A 15,557-nucleotide genomic window follows, 5' to 3' on the forward strand; every position below is an offset into this window, starting at 1 on the left:
GGGGCCCAGTATTATTCCAGTCCGGAGCATAGTATTGTTCCAGTCCAGAGCCCAGTATTGTCCCAGTCCGGGGCCCAGTATTGTCCCAGTCCGGGGCCCAGTATTGTTCCAGTCCAGAGCCCAGTATTGTCCCAGTCTGGGGCCTAGTATTGTCCCAGTCCGGGGCCCAGTATTGTCCCAGTCCAGGGCCCAGTATTGTTCCAGTCCGGAGCACAGTATTGTCCCAGTCCGGGGCCCAGTATTGTCCCAGTCCGGGGCCCAGTATTGTCCCAGTCCGGAGCACAGTATTGTCTCAGTCCGGAGCACAGTATTGTCTCAGTCCGGGGCCCAGTATTGTCCCAGTCTGGAGCCCAGTATTGTCCCAGTCCGGGGCCCAGTATTGTCCCAGTCCGGAACACAGTATTGTCTCAGTCCGGGGCCCAGTATTGTCCCAGTCCGGAGCCCAGTATTGTCCCAGTCCGGGGCCCAGTATTGTCCCAGTCCGGAGCCCAGTATTGTCCCAGTCCGGAGCCCAGTATTGTCCCTGTCCGGGGCCCTCAATTATCTCTCCGATCTACCCTGAAATCTTTCCACACTCTCTGTTTCCTTGCCACCCTGCATAATTCAGGATAGCACTTAACCTGTTACCCCTACATTAACCCTACGCTGCCTGCGGACCCTCTTCTAAACATCAGCCTATGTCCCCTAGTGTGAGAGGCTGGAAATCTCTACAGTAACAAAGACCGCCGTTGATATCCCACCTGAGCACGTCCCAACGCGCTTTACAGCCAATGAATTACTTTTTAAAGTTAATGGTGTCATGTAGGAAATGGAGGTGTGATGTAAGCCCGGAAATCGGTGCGATCCCGGCCTGCGAGACCATCAGCAGGCCGGGACCACTGCAGGGAGCAGTGCGTGCTGCTTCAGGAGGGCGACGGCTGCGAAGCCAGGTCGCTGGTTGCAGTGCGGGCAGGCACAGCAGGAGGGGCGAAGGAGCGGCAAGAGATTGTAGAGGGAAGTGATCGGGACCCAGGAGAGGCGTGAGTTTGGGGCCCAGGTGAGGCGAGGGCCCAGGGGCAGCACGGGCCCAGCCCACACTGCGATATGTGAGCGCGCTCGGTCCGTGCAGCAGAGCTGGTCTCCAGTCGTCCTGGTTAACCCTTGCCACTGGACCGAGACCTCGCTCTGTCAAGCCCCGTGTGGTGGCTGGTGTGCAACGGTCACCCCACGTTAAAAAAATCCACCCACAGGCATCTTCCACCCTTCAGGATGTAGTTCAGGATCCGGAATATTAGGTCCTTCATTGAAATACCTGTGAACTCATCCCTTTTTGGAGTGGGAGCAAGTTACCCTCGCTTCGAGGGATTGCCTATGATGATGATGAAATAAAAGAGAGCAAAATGGAGAGTAAGACAGGAAGAGATATCGTGTGTGTCAGCCTTGGCTCAGTGGGCAGCTCTCTCGCCTCTGAGTCAGAAGGTCGTAGGTTCAAGTCCCACTCCAGAGACTTGAGCACAAAATCCAGACTGACACCCCCAGTGCCGTACTGAGGGAGTCCTGCACTGTCGGAGGGGCAGTACTGAGGGAGTGCTGCACTGTCGGAGAGGCAGGACTGAGGGAGCGCTGCACTGTCGGAGGGGCAGTACTGAGGGAGTGCTGCACTGTCGGAGAGGCAGGACTGAGGGAGCGCTGCACTGTCGGAGGGGCAGTACTGAGGGAGTCCTGCACTGTCGGAGGGGCAGTACTGAGGGAGTGCTGCACTGTCGGAGAGGCAGGACTGAGGGAGCGCTGCACTGTCGGAGGGGCAGTACTGAGGGAGCGCTGCACTGTCGGAGGGGCAGTACTAAGGGAGCGCCGCACTGTCGGAGAGGCAGTACTGAGGGAGCGCTGCACTGTCGGAGGGGCAGTACTGAGGGAGCGCCGCACTGTTGGAGGAGCAGTACTGAGGGAGTACAAGTGAATGTAAAAGATCCCACGGCACTATTTCAAAGAAGAGCAGGGGAGCTTTCCCTGGTGTCCTGGGGCCAATATTTATCCCTCAACCAACATCACTAAAACAGATTATCTGGTCATTATCACATTGCTGTGTGTGGGAGCTTGCTGTGCGAAAATTGGCTGCTACGTTTCCCACATTACAACAGTGAGTACACTTCAGAAAGTACTTCATTGGCTGTAAAGCGCTTTGGGACGTTCTGAGGTTGTGAAAGGCGCTATATGAATGCAAGTTTTTCTTCTTTCCAGCGGTCTCTGGTCTCTCCTCCTTTTGCTGATCCTTGCTGTGATTTGATATCAAACTCCTGGGGGCAGAGTTTATGCTTTGGGATCAATGGGGAAAACTGGGCGCAAATTGTGCTTGAAATTACCGCTGCTTCTCCGCAGGAAAGCTATGGATCAAGTTATCGCCCAAACTCATTTTGCAGAATTACAAATGTAAGATCCTGTGTGAACCAGCACAATGGGGCAGGACAATAACCGATAACCTTTGTATCCCTTGCATTGAATAATATCCCGCGATGTATCTGGGAGCGGGAACCTGGGGCGGTTTCATTATCACCAAAATTTTAATCAGCGGGCATCGTCCCCCAACTGTGAGTAACCCGACTTTATATCACTGAAAATTATTTTAATAGACTGCACTGAACCAATTATTGCTTCCTTGGTGTACAGTCGTCAGTTTTATAGTAACTTTAATATTTTTAAAATTGTAAATTTAATATTTTTTGATTTCTAAATTTTTTATTAAATGTGCTTCTTTGCCTCTGAAACAATCAGCTTACCCAAACGGCGGAAGCTCACTGCGGTGATTTGTTCGACCTGGGGGCGGGGCCATGTGTGGGTGTGGACAGTTTTGTGGGCGGGGTCAGTTTGTGGGCGGGGTCATTCTGTGGGTGGGGTCAGTTTGTAGCCATTGTTGTGGGCGGGGTCAGTTTGTGGGTGGGACCATTTGTGGGTGGGGTCAGTTTGTAGCCATTGTTGTGGGTGGGGCCAGTGTGTGGGCGGGATCATTCTGTGGGTGGGCCAGTTTGTGGGCGTGGCCAGATTGTGGGTGTGGCCAGTTTTTGTGGGCAAGGCCCGTTTTATGGGCGGACCCAGTTTGTGGGCATGGTCAGTTTGTGGGCGGGGCCCGTTTGTGAGCAGGGGCTGAGTTTATGGGCAGGGGCGGTGTTAACATAAGAACATAAGAAATAGGAGCAGGAGTAGGCCATACGGCCCCTCGAGCCTGCTCCGCCATTCAATACGATCATGGCTGATCTGATCATGGACTCAGCTCCACTTCCCTGCCCGCTCCCCATAACCCCTTATCCCCTTATCGTTTAAGAAACTGTCTATTTCTGTCTTAAATTTATTCAATGTCCCAGCTTCCACAGCTCTCTGAGGCAGCGAATTCCACAGATTTACAACCCTCTGAGAGAAGACATTCCTCCTCATCTCTGTTTTAAATGGGCGGGCCCTTTTTCTAAGATCGTGCCCTCTAGTTCTAGTCTCCCCCATCAGTGAAAACATCCTCTCTGCATCCACCTTGTCAAGCCCCCTCATAATCTTATATGTTTCGATAAGATCACCTCTCATTCTTCTGAATTCCAATGAGTAGAGGCCCAATCTACTCAACCTTTCCTCATAAGTCAACCCCTTCATCCCCGGAATCAACCTCGTGAACCTTCTCTGAACTGCCTCCAAAGCAAGTATATCCTTTCGTAAATATGGAAACCAAAACTGCATGCAGTATTCCAGGTGTGGCCTCACCAATACCCTGTATAACTGTAGCAAGACTTCCCTGCTTTTATACTCCATCCCCTTTGCAATAAAGGCCAAGATACCATTGGCCTTCCTGATCACTTGCTGTACCTGCATACTATCCTTTTATGTTTCATGCACAGGTACCCCCCAGGTCCCGCTGTACTGCAGCACTTTGCAATCTTTCTCCATTTAAATAATAACTTGCTCTTTGATTTTTTTCTGCCAAAGTGCATGACCTCACACTTTCCGACAATATACTGTGTTGTGGGTGGGCCCGTTATGTGGGCGGGGCTGACGACCGGCGCGATGATTATTTAAACCAGCATGAAAGAGCGAGGATGTGTGCTGATAAAACCGATGGTGACGGGTGGAACCCGGGGTCCCCGATCCCTGGAGCTAACGGCCGCCCGGGTGACCCCAGTGACCCCAAGCGGCCCCGAGTGACCCCAGTGACCCCGAGCTACACTGAGTGACGCCGAGTGACCCCGAGCGACCCCGAGCGACCTCAGTGACCCGAGCGACGCTGAGTGACCTCAGTGACCCCGAGTGATCCCAGTGACCCCGAGTGACCTCAGTGACCCCGAGCGACCCCAGTGACCCCGAGCTACACTGAGTGACGCCGAGCGACCCCAGCGACCCCGAGCGGCCCCGAGTGACCCCAGTGACTCCGAGCTACACTGAGTGACGCCGAGCGACCCCAGTGACCCCAAGCGGCCCCGAGTGACCCCAGTGACTCCGAGCTACACTGAGTGACGCCGAGTGACCCCAGCGACCCCAGTGACCCCGAGCGGCCCCGAGCGACCCCGAGCGACCTCAGTGACCTGAGCGACGCTGAGTGACCTCAGTGACCCCGAGTGATCCCAGTGACCCCGAGTGACCTCAGTGACCCCGAGCGACCCCAGTGAGTGGCAGCAGCACTCAGGGCGTGACATGAAACGAGAAGGAACGAGTCCACACGCAGGTTCGATTCACAATAAACATTAATATTAATCGCCCGCGCGCCCCCCTTCACACAGCGGTCACGGCCGCTAGCTTCTCTTCCAAAAACGGTCTCGGTCGCTGTGGTCGGCCACCGACAGGGTGATGAGCATCTGGGCGATGTAGTAGGTGGCCATGACCACGTAGCGGGCGTGGGGCAGGGGCAGGCAGAACCTGTCGATGGCCAGCAGCAGGTCGGAGACGATGAAGATGGCGGCTCCAGCCAGCACACACCCCCGGCCCCAGGACCAGATGTAGCCGGGGCAGCTGGCCCGTGCCATGGCTCGCCAGCTCATGGCCAGTAGCACCAGTGTGTACCCAGCCATGGCGTACACCATGGGCCCCGCCAGGTACGAGTACACGCCGGCGTAGAAGAGGGTCCCCAGTACCAGCAGCGAGAGAGCGATCCAGGGTTTCAGTGGCCGGAGCCCGAACGCCGAGGTGTACACAAGGTGTGTGATTCCAAACATCACCATTCCTGAAAAGCAAGAGGAACATCTCTCTGAGTGAAGCCTCCGGACTTTATTCAACATTCTCAGCCTTGTTTTCAAACCCCTCCATGGCCTTCGCCCCTCCCTGTCTCTGTAACCAAAGCAAGCGCTCTACTCGGAACTCCTTCACGGCAAACGGGCCAAAGGTGGGCAGAGGAAACGTTACAGGGACACCCTCAAAGCCTCCCTGATAAAGTGTAACATCCCCACCGACACCTGGGAGTCCCTGGCCAAAGACCAGTCCGCCCTAAGTGGAGGAAGTGCATCCGGGAGGGCGCTGAGCACCTCGAGTCTTGTCGCCGAGAGCATGCAGAAACCAAGCGCAGGCAGCGGAAGGAGTGTGCGGCAAACCAGTCCCACCCTCCCCTTCCCTCAACCACTGTCTGTCCCACCTGTGACAGGGACTGTGGCTCCCGTATTGGACTGTTCAGCCACCTAAGGACTCATGTTAAGAGTCCTCGCTTCCGAGGGACTGCCTATGATGAATCTCCTCCAGCCCCACAACCCCCGGAGATCTCTGTGCTCCTCTAATTCTGCCCTCCTGAGCATCCCTGATTATAATCGCTCCACCAAGCTCTGGAACTCCCTCCCTAAACCTCTCTAGCTCTCTCTCCTCCTTCAAGACGCTCCTTAAAACTGACTTCTTTGACCAAGCGTTTGGTCACCTGTCTGAATGTCTCCCTTTGTGGCTCGGTGTCAAATGTTGTCTGATAATACCGCTGTGAGCCCTTTGGGATGTTTTACTAAATTAAGGCTTTATATAAATGCAAGTTGTTGTCACAAGGCGCTTGACAAGAGCGTTATAAACCAAAATCTGACACAAAGCCACATAAAGGGGGTTTAAAATAATTAATTCCTGGGATGTGAGCGTCGCTGGCCAGGCCCGGCATTTATTGCCCATCCCTAATTGCCCCTTGAGGAGGTGGTGGTGAGCCGCCTTCTTGAACCGCTGCAGTCCGTGTGGTGAAGGTGCTCCCACAGTGCTGTTAGGGAGGGAGTTCCGGGATTGTGACCCAGCGACGATGAAGGAACGGCCGATATATTTCCCAGTCGGGATGGTGTGTGACTGGGAGGGGAACATGGTTGCTGCAAACTCCCCACACAGCACTGTGATAATGACCAGATAATCTGTTTTTAGTGATGTTGGTTGAGGGTCAGATATTGGCCACAGGACATCGGGGAGAACTCCCCTGCTCTTCTTTGAATGGTGCCACGGGATCTTTTACATCCACCCGAGAGGGTAGACGGAGCCTCGGTTTAACATCTCATCCGAAAGATGATACCTCCGACAGTGCGGCACTCGCTCAGTACTGCCCCTTTGACAGTGTGTCACTCCCTCAGTACTGCCCCTCCGACAGTGCGGCACTCCCTCAGTACTGCCCCTCCGACAGTGCGGCACTCCCTCAGTACTGCCCCCCTGACAGTGCAGCGCTCCCTCAGTACTGCCCCTCCGACAATGCGTCACTCCCTCAGTACTGCCCCTCCGACAGTGCAGCGCTCCCTCAGTACTGCCCCTCCGACAGTGCGTCACTCCCTCAGTACTGCCCCTCCGACAGTGCAGCGCTCCCTCAGTACTGCCCCTCCGACAGTGCGTCACTCCCTCAGTACTGCCCCCCTGACAGTGCAGCGCTCCCTCAGTACTGCCCCTCCGACAGTGCGGCACTCCCTCAGTACTGCCCCTCCGACAGTGCGTCACTCCCTCAGTACTGCCCCTCCGACAGTGCAGCGCTCCCTCAGTACTGCCCTTCCGACAGTGCGTCACTCCCTCAGTACTGCCCCTCCGACAGTGCGTCACTCCCTCAGTACTGCCCCCCTGACAGTGCAGCGCTCCCTCAGTACTGCCCCCCTGACAGTGCAGCGCTCCCTCAGTACTGCCCCTCCGACAGTGCGGCACTCCCTCAGTACTGCCCCTCCGACAGTGCGTCACTCCCTCAGTACTGCCCCCCTGACAGTGCAGCGCTCCATCAGAACTGCACCTCCGACAGTGCGTCACTCCCTCAGTACTGCCCCTCCGACAGTGCGGCGCTCCCTCAGTACTGCCCCTCTGACAGTGCGGCGCTCCCTCAGTACTGCCCCTCCGACAGTGCGCCGCTCCCTCAGTACTGCCCCTCCGACAGTGCGCCGCTCCGTCAGATGAGAGAGAGCTACCCACTGGGCCACCTTCTTTTCTCCAGTATAACCCACGTTTTAATGGAAACCGCTGATGAAAACTTGCCACATCATCCTGCTCGTGAATTTCAACAGGCAATTTGGACATGAGGGCTTCACACCTTGGCTTTAATATCGGGGTGCTGGTATAGCTGGTGTCCACAGGGTGGGGGTGTTGAGTTAGCGACAGGGACACAGGAGACATTCCTTTAGCAAGCAATCGATTCTGTTTCAGAATATAAGAACTATGACCTCTCGTTTCTCACCCGTACACAAAGGGAGATCCAGTCCCTAAGCTCAGGTGACCAGTTCTAATGAGCTGGACAGAGGAGCTGGGTGAAGGCCAGCGGGATGGATGGGCTTGTGGCCATAACTGAGAATTCAAAACCACCTGAAAAACTTTAACCATTCATATGTACTCTGCACATCATTGCACGCAAGAACAACTGAAAATAATAACAGCCAAAAATACCCCTTCCTGAAAAATCCCTCTAAAAATTGTCAGATTTAAACTGGACAGGGCAGTATTGCGTTAAGTGAAAGTGTTTATGATGTGGGCTATTTGTGCATTGAGCACGGGGGGTTTGACTTGAACTTTACGCTGGCCACAGTGTTTGTGTCAAAACAGCGCGGAAATGTGACACGTTCAACCGAAACACAGGTAAAGGAGAAATAAAGCTCAGATGCCTCGTACCCCGGGAGTGTCGTGTCCCGAAAGCTGCGTCTCGCTGAGACACGGGTTAATAACTCAATAAGAAAATGAGTCACTTTGAGTCCATGATCCAAAGTCCGCTATTGGAGGTGGCAGTGATTGCGGTAATGGGGCAGGGTGCATGGTAAGTGCACACAAACCAACTCTCAGATCGGGGCTCTGTGCGAGATTGAACACTCTAAAGGACTCTTCGAAATCCCCACGCACCACAGCCCCAGCCCAGTGTCCCATCGCCTCGATTTTAAAATTCACATCCTTGTTTTCAAATCCCTCCATGGCCCTCGCCCCTCCCTATCTCTGTAATCTCCTCCAGCCCCACAACCTCCCGACATGTCTGCCCTCCTCCAATAGATTTAGATGAGGAAAGACGGGAGGAGGCTCGAGTGGAGCATAAACTCCGGCATGGACTGGTTGGGCCGAACGGCCTGTTTCTGTGCCGTATATCCCGTGTAATTCTGACCTCTTGCGCATCCCTGATTTTCATCGCTCCACCATTGAGGCCGAGACCCCAAGCTCTGGAACTCCCTCCCTAAACCTCTCCGCCTCTCTACCTCTCTCTCCTCCTTTAAGACGCTCCTTAAAACCTCCCTCTTTGACCAAACTTTTAATCACCTGTCCTGATATTTCCTTATGTGGCTCGGTGTCAAATTTTTCTCATCCTTATTTTCAAATCCTTTGAATTTTGAAAATCGATGCGTTGCTTAACTGGGAGACATTGTAGGTCAGTGAGCACAGGGGGTGATGGGTGAGCAGGACTCGGTGCGAGTTAGGACACGGGGCAGCGAGCACAGGGGGTGATGGGTGAGCGGGACTCGGTGCGAGTTAGGACACGGGGCAGCGAGCACAGGGGGTGATGGGTGAGCGGGACTCGGTGCGAGTTAGGACACAGGGCAGCGAGCACAGGGGGTGATGGGTGAGCGGGACTCGGTGCGAGTTAGGATACGGGGCAGCGAGCACAGTGGGTGATGGGTGAGCGGGACTTGGTGCGAGTTAGGACACGGGGCAGTGAGCACAGAGGGTGATGGGTGAGTGGGACTTGGTGCGAGTTAGGACACGGGGCAGTGAGCACAGGGGGTGATCGGTGAGTGGGACTCAGTGCGAGTTAGGACACGGGGCAGTGAGCACAGAGGGTGATGGGTGAGTGGGACTCGGTGTGAGTTAGGACACGGGGCAGTGAGCACAGGGGGTGATGGGTGAGTGGGACTTGGTGCGAGTTAGGACACGGGGCAACGAGCACAGGGGGTGATGGGTGAGTGGGACTTGGTGCGAGTTAGGACACGGGGCAGCGAGCACAGAGGGTGATGGGTGAGTGGGACTTGGTGTGAGTTAGGACACGGCGCAGCCGAGTTTTGGATCACCTCTAGTTTACGTAGGGTAGCATGTGGGAGGACAGCCAGGAGTGCATTGGAATAGTCAAGTCTAGAGGTAACAAAGGCACGGATGAGGGTTTCAGCAGCGGATGAGCTGAGGCAAGGGGCGGGGACGGCCGATGTTACGGAGGTGGAAACAGGCGGTCTTAGTTACACTGCGGCTGTGATATAGAGCTCCCTCTAGTGGACTACTGCTCCACCCAGTGGGCTACTGTGGTAATGCAACGACTGATGCAAATACTATAAAGGGTCATGTCGTTTTCTGTAGAGCCATCTTGCGTGTCATGATGCCATAAAGAATATGCCACAGCGGATATGTAGTGAAACGTCCCGAGGCGTTTAACGAGAGTATTATGAGATATATAGGATGTAAAATGCCGGAGCCTTACCGTGGATGAAGTATCCCCGGTCCCCCCACGTGAGGAAGACATCTCCGAGGGCAGAGAAGACGAGGCCGAGGAGAACTTTCCTGGAGTAAGGCCGCAGTGCGCCCAGACTGAAGGCTTGCACCAGCACAAAGAAGCCCAGACACAGGACAGGCAGACATTTAACCAGGGCGCTGAATGGTGACGGATCAGCTGTGGGCAGCCACAACACAAAGTAGGCACAGAAGGCGCTCAGGAAGGGAACCAGCATTGGAGCGATGCTCTTTATCTGTGAAACCAGAGGGGGAAAAAAAAACAACCAAATGTAAGTCAAAGGGACTGTGTCTCCATACTATCAACTGACCCACTCGAGCCTCCTCCCGTCTTTCCTCATCTAACTTTATTGGAGGAGCACAGAGATCTCGGGGGGGGGGGTGGGTGGTGGGTGAGTGGGGGGGAGTGGAGTTGTAGGCAGGTCGGAGGGCCTCCTCGTGGGACTGCTCCTGGGCACGGCCAAGGGGGCCATCAGCCGGTCCAGGCAGCGGGCGGTCGAGGGGGTCGTTCAGCCCGACTGCCTGCCTCTCTTCCGCGGTTACATCCGAGCCAGGGTGTCCCTGGAGATGGAGCACGCGGTGTCCACCGGTACGCTCGCGGCCTTCCGCGAGAGGTGGGCGCCGGAGGGACTGGAGTGCGTCATCACCCCCGGCAACCAAATTTTAATTTGATTGGCAAAGTTCCCAGTTAATTTCTAAATTTATGCGTTTTAGAGACCTTACTAAAAGGGGCCACTAGATTTAAAGATTAGTTTAAAATAGTTGTCGAGCTGTTGAGTTGGGAGTGGCTTAGCCAGTCACATGATGTTCACAAGACTCAATAAAACCCCAACCAGTTGGGTTCGGGGGATCCACAATGGGGCAGGTGGTTGTGAACCTGGTGGATGAACTGGTAATGTGTAGTGTGATTGTTAAACCTTTTGCTAATAAACCAACTAGTTCTTAATAGCAATGTGTTGCTATGAATTCTTAAGCGAAGAAACCATGAAGCAAATACATTATACCGTGCTGAATGGCCTAGCTCCAATTTTAAGACTATGCTCCCTTGTTCTTGATTCCCCAGAGCATCCCATCCACCACCTTCAACACTCACTCCCTCCACCACCGGCGCCCCCTGGCTGCAGTGTGTACCATCTACAAGATGCACTGCAGCAACTCGCCAAGGCTTCTTCGGCAGCACCTCCCAAACCCGCGACCTCTACCCCCTAGAAGGACAAGGGCAGCAGGCGCATGGGAACACCACCACCTCCACGTTCCCCTCCCAGTCACACACCATCCCGACTGGGAAATATATCGGCCGTTCCTCCATCGTCGCTGGGTCACAATCCTGGAACTCCCTCCCTAACAGCACTGTGGGAGCACCTTCACCACACGGACTGCAGCGGTTCAAGAAGGCGGCTCACCACCACCTTCTCAAGGGGCAATTAGGGATGGGCAATAAACGCCGGCCTGGCCAGCGACGCCCACATCCCAGGAACGAATAATTAAAAAAAGACATAATTTCTCTGAGTCTAGCTTATTGAATCCTTTTAACAATTTAAACACTTCGATCAGATTGCCCCTCAACCTCCTACACACAAGGAGTTCTTGGAGAAGATTGCTTTGGAGGGGGAGACAGGGGGATGCATCTCGACTTCAACACGGTGAAGAACATAAGAATTAGGAGCAGGAGTCGGCCATTCGGCCCCTCGAGCCTGCTCCGCCATTCACTGAGATCATGGCTGATCATTGACCTCAACTCCACTTTCCCGCCCGATCCCCATATCCCGCGTTTACCCTGGAGTCCAAATATCTATCGACCTCAGATACAGAGAGGAGCAGGCGTGTACAAGGGGAGCGTATCTGGATCTAGGAAGGAGCAAGAGTGGAACGGTCAGAGGGTCAATGGCTAGTTTATTATCGATAAGGTGGAAACACGAACAGTTATGAAGCGCCTTTCGACGGTTTACCGCGTTAAAAAAAAAGGCGCTAGATCTGCGGCGTATCTATGTGAACTGGCAAAGAGTTGGAGTGCGTCGAGCTGCGGCCAAACTAGGCCGGGTGACCTTGAGCTATCTGGGCCAGAGTGCAGCTGAGGTGAGTGGCACAGAGCTCAGTGTAGAGCTCTGGTATCGAACGCAGGCACACACCCCCCCCCCAGGGGCTGAACGACACTGAGCCTGACTGTGGCTGGTGCAAAGATGCGGTCGATTGCACGTATTGGGGGGGGGGGGTGGGGGGCAGGCACGGAATAGAGCGAGAGGAGGGGGAGGCGGAGCGATGGTACGTCCCTTCCCCGGCCGAGGCGACGACCATTCGGTGTGCCTCTCGCACGCGCAGGGAGCAAGGACCAGGAGGCCCTGTTACCCTGCTGTTCCCTGAGCTAATGTCACTACACACACTACAGCAGATGTTTCAAACCACTTCCTTATTTAATGGGCACTGCTTACCGTCGCAAACACCTTCTTCCCTCTCTTGGCATCGTGATCCATGATATCCATTTTCCTCCGTTCCCTTCTCCGTCTTTCTCTCCCCTCTCTCTCTCGCTCTCTCTTTCTCTCTCACTGTTATCTGTCGGAGATACTGCTGGTGTCTGGCAGTGTTTATTGGGCCGGTGGACTTTCTCCCCGATCATCGCGCACTTGCTGATAAGTGGGGCCACCTCAGATCGTGGCCAGGTGCGGATCTGTGGACTGCTGCTAATAGCAGGCTGTATTAGCAACCGATACCAAGGGGTCAAAATCCATCACCGTCCCACCCAATCTCTCCTTCCTTCTCGAACGTCTCTCGGCCACCAATATCGATTCACCGTGCGGGCGATGGTCCGGGGTGAGCCCTCTCCCCTCGCGATACCCTCCTTAAGGTGACAATGGTTATCTCTCTCTCACCTCTGAGTCAGCAGGTTGTGGGTTCAAGTCCTGCTCCAGAGACGTGAGCACAAAATCTAGGCCGGCACTCCCAGTGCAGTACTGAGGGAGAGCCGTACTGTCGGAGGGGCAGTACTGAGGGAGAGCCGCACTGTCGGAGGGGCAGTACTGAGGGAGAGCCGCACTGTCGGAGGGACAGTACTGAGGGAGAGCTGCACTGTCGGAGGGGCAGTACTGAGGGAGTGCTGCACTGTCGGAGGGGCAGTACTGAGGGAGCGTTGCACTGTCGGAGGGGCAGTACTGAGGGAGCGTTGCACTGTCGGAGGGGCAGTGCTGAGGGAGCGCCGCACTGTCGGAGGGGCAGTACTGAGGGAGTGCCGCACTGTCGGAGGGGCAGTACTGAGGGAGTGCCGCACTGTTGGAGGGGCAGTACTGAGGGAGCGCCGCACTGTCGGAGGTGCCATCTTTCTGGATGAGACATTAAATCGAGGCCTCTCAGGTGGATGTAAAAGATCCCACGGACACTAGTCGAAGAAGAGCAGGGGGCGCTCTCCGCAGTTTCCTGGCTGATAATTATTGGTAAAATAAATGATTTGGTCTTTTATTTCTTGGCTCCTTGTGGGAGCTTGCTGTGCGCACAGTGTTTCCTGCATTAAATAGCGACCATGTATCAAAAAGTACTTTGTTGGCTGCAAAGCGCTTTGGGATGGCGCCAGGTGCTGAAAGGCGCTATAGAAATGCAAGTACTTTCTTTGTTCCTTCTTTCTGAGCCGTTCTTCAGTGAATGCCCACCGGCTATTCCACCAAGGGCAGCATCAAACCTGGTGCCGAGGTTCTGCTCTCACCCATGGGTCAAGCCCCCGTCCGCTTCCCAGCCGGAGTTGCTGGATGGTGACCGAGAGCGAGAGAACCTTGGTTTCCTGCCCCACTAACGGCACTTGTAGCAGCCCCAACTGCTGCTCGCCTGCCCCCAACAAGTTCAGCGACCCCAGGCTGGACTGAGCATTAGAACTGCAGCTCTCCTGCTCACTAGATTCACTCACTGAAGCCATCAAACGACAGGGCCGGCTGCCTCCTCTGTGTGCGAGCAGCTATTTCTGTCAAGGAGCTCATTACTGCGTGGGAAAGGTCAGATTGATGTGTCTGTATCGGGCACGGAATGTGTTAGATACAAGGTCTAGCTCCGCCCACATTCCCCTGACACGGAACCTCCATTATATACCTTAGAGGGGGTGCATTAAAGGTTCACTAGACTGATCCCTGGGATGAGAGGGTTGTCCTGTGAGAAGAGATTGAGTAGGTAGGGCCGATTCTGCGGGGGATTGACAGGGTAGATGCTGAGAGGTTGTTTCCCCCGGGCTGGGGAGTCGAGAACCGGGGCCACAGTCTCAGGATAAGGGGTCGGACATTTAAGACAGGAGGTCGACACTCCAGTGCAGTGTTGACAGAGGGGCAGTACTGAGGGAGCACCGCACTGTCGGAGGGGCAGTGCTGAGGGAGCGCCGCACTGTCGGAGGGGCAGTACTGAGGGAGCGCCGCACTGTCGGAGGGGCAGTGCTGAGGGAGCGCCGCACTGTCGGAGGGGCAGTACTGAGGGAGCGCCGCACTGTCGGAGGGGCAGTGCTGAGGGAGCGCCGCACTGTCGGAGGGGCAGTACTGAGGGAGCACCGCACTGTCAGAGGGGCAGTACTGAGGGAGCGCCGCACTGTCGGAGGGGCAGTACTGAGGGAGCGCCGCACTGTCGGAGGGGCAGTACTGAGGGAGTGCCGCACTGTCGGAGGGACAGTACTGAGGGAGTGCCGCACTGTCGGAGGGACAGTACTGAGGGAGCGCCGCACTGTCGGAGGGGCAGTACTGAGGGAGCGCCGCACTGTCGGAGGGGCAGTACTGAGGGAGCGCCGCACTGTCGGAGGGGCAGTACTGAGGGAGCGCCGCACTGTCGGAGGGGTCATCTTTTGGATGAGACGTTAAACCAAGGCCTCGTCTATCCTCTCAGGTAGACGGCACTATTTTGAAGAAGAGCAGGGGAGTTCTCCCCGGTGTCCTGGGGCCAATATTTATCCATCAATCAACATCACTAAAACAGATTATCTGGGTCATTATCACATTGCTGTGTGTGGGAGCTTGCTGTGTGTAAATTGGCTGCTGAGTTTTCCACATTACAACAGTGACTACACTCCAAAAGTACTTCATTGGCTGTAAAGAGTTTTGGGATGTCCAGTGGTCGTGAAAGGCGCTATATAAATGCAAGTTTTAACTTTCTTTTTACTCCCTCAATTCAGGCTGTGGGCCTAGGTTTTCCAATCAGTATTGTAATGGACGAGGGCGGCTGCTGGTGGATTAGCTGGTGACTGGGGCCCCCTTGTGGCCGCCTTGGTGATAGCAGGTGCTCCACGAACCTTCTTCAGGCACAGATATGGGTTCCCAACCCTCCAGGCTTGCCCTGGAGCGCCAGGAACTGAAGGTTAATCTCTAGATTACTGCCGCGAGCAAATCCTGGGGAGAACACTCACAGGGCATGAAAAAAATGGGCTTTCTTTTACAATTTCTTTGAACTTTAAACTTTTGTTCAAAGTTGTGAGGAGGATGCAAAGAGGCTTCACGGGGATCTAGACAGGCTGAGTGAGTGGGCAAGAACATGGCGAATGGAATATAATGTGGGGAAATGTGAAGTTATCCACTTTGGTCGGAAAAATAGAAAAGCAGGGTATTTTTTACACGGTGAGAGATTGGGAAATGTTGGTGTTCAGGGGGACCTGGGTGCCCTTGTCCACCAATCACTGAAAGTTAACCTGCAGGTACAGCAAGTGATTAAAGCAAATGGTATGTTGGCCTTTATTACAGGAGGATTTGAGTATAAGAGTAAAGATGTCTTAC

General features: G+C 54.8%; 1 protein-coding gene across 1 annotated transcript; it reads right to left on the reverse strand.

The window, feature by feature from the left end:
* Nucleotides 1–4,695: 4,695 nt before the first annotated feature.
* On the reverse strand, nt 4,696–12,533 carry LOC139230538 (lysoplasmalogenase TMEM86A-like). Its single transcript, XM_070862373.1, has 3 exons — nt 12,264–12,533; nt 9,806–10,070; nt 4,696–5,173 (listed from the first exon to the last, which is right to left on the reverse strand). Exons 1-3 carry the CDS (start codon nt 12,312–12,314, stop codon nt 4,746–4,748), a joined length of 744 nt encoding a protein of 247 aa, XP_070718474.1. The 5' UTR covers nt 12,315–12,533; the 3' UTR covers nt 4,696–4,745.
* Nucleotides 12,534–15,557: the final 3,024 nt, after the last annotated feature.

Source organism: Pristiophorus japonicus, chromosome 19 (genome assembly GCF_044704955.1).
Source record: "Pristiophorus japonicus isolate sPriJap1 chromosome 19, sPriJap1.hap1, whole genome shotgun sequence".
In the NCBI taxonomy this organism is placed as follows: Eukaryota; Metazoa; Chordata; class Chondrichthyes; family Pristiophoridae; genus Pristiophorus; species Pristiophorus japonicus.

Coding starts and splice junctions, on each gene's coding strand:
- LOC139230538 (XM_070862373.1), bottom strand. CDS start 12,314: ATGGATATCATGGATCACGATGCCAAGAGAGGGAAGAAGGTGTTTGCG. Junction 10,071..12,263: donor GGAAGAAGGTGTTTGCGACG/GTAAGCAGTGCC, acceptor CTGGTTTCACAG/ATAAAGAGCATCGCTCCAAT. Junction 5,174..9,805: donor CCGGGGATACTTCATCCACG/GTAAGGCTCCGG, acceptor CTTGCTTTTCAG/GAATGGTGATGTTTGGAATC.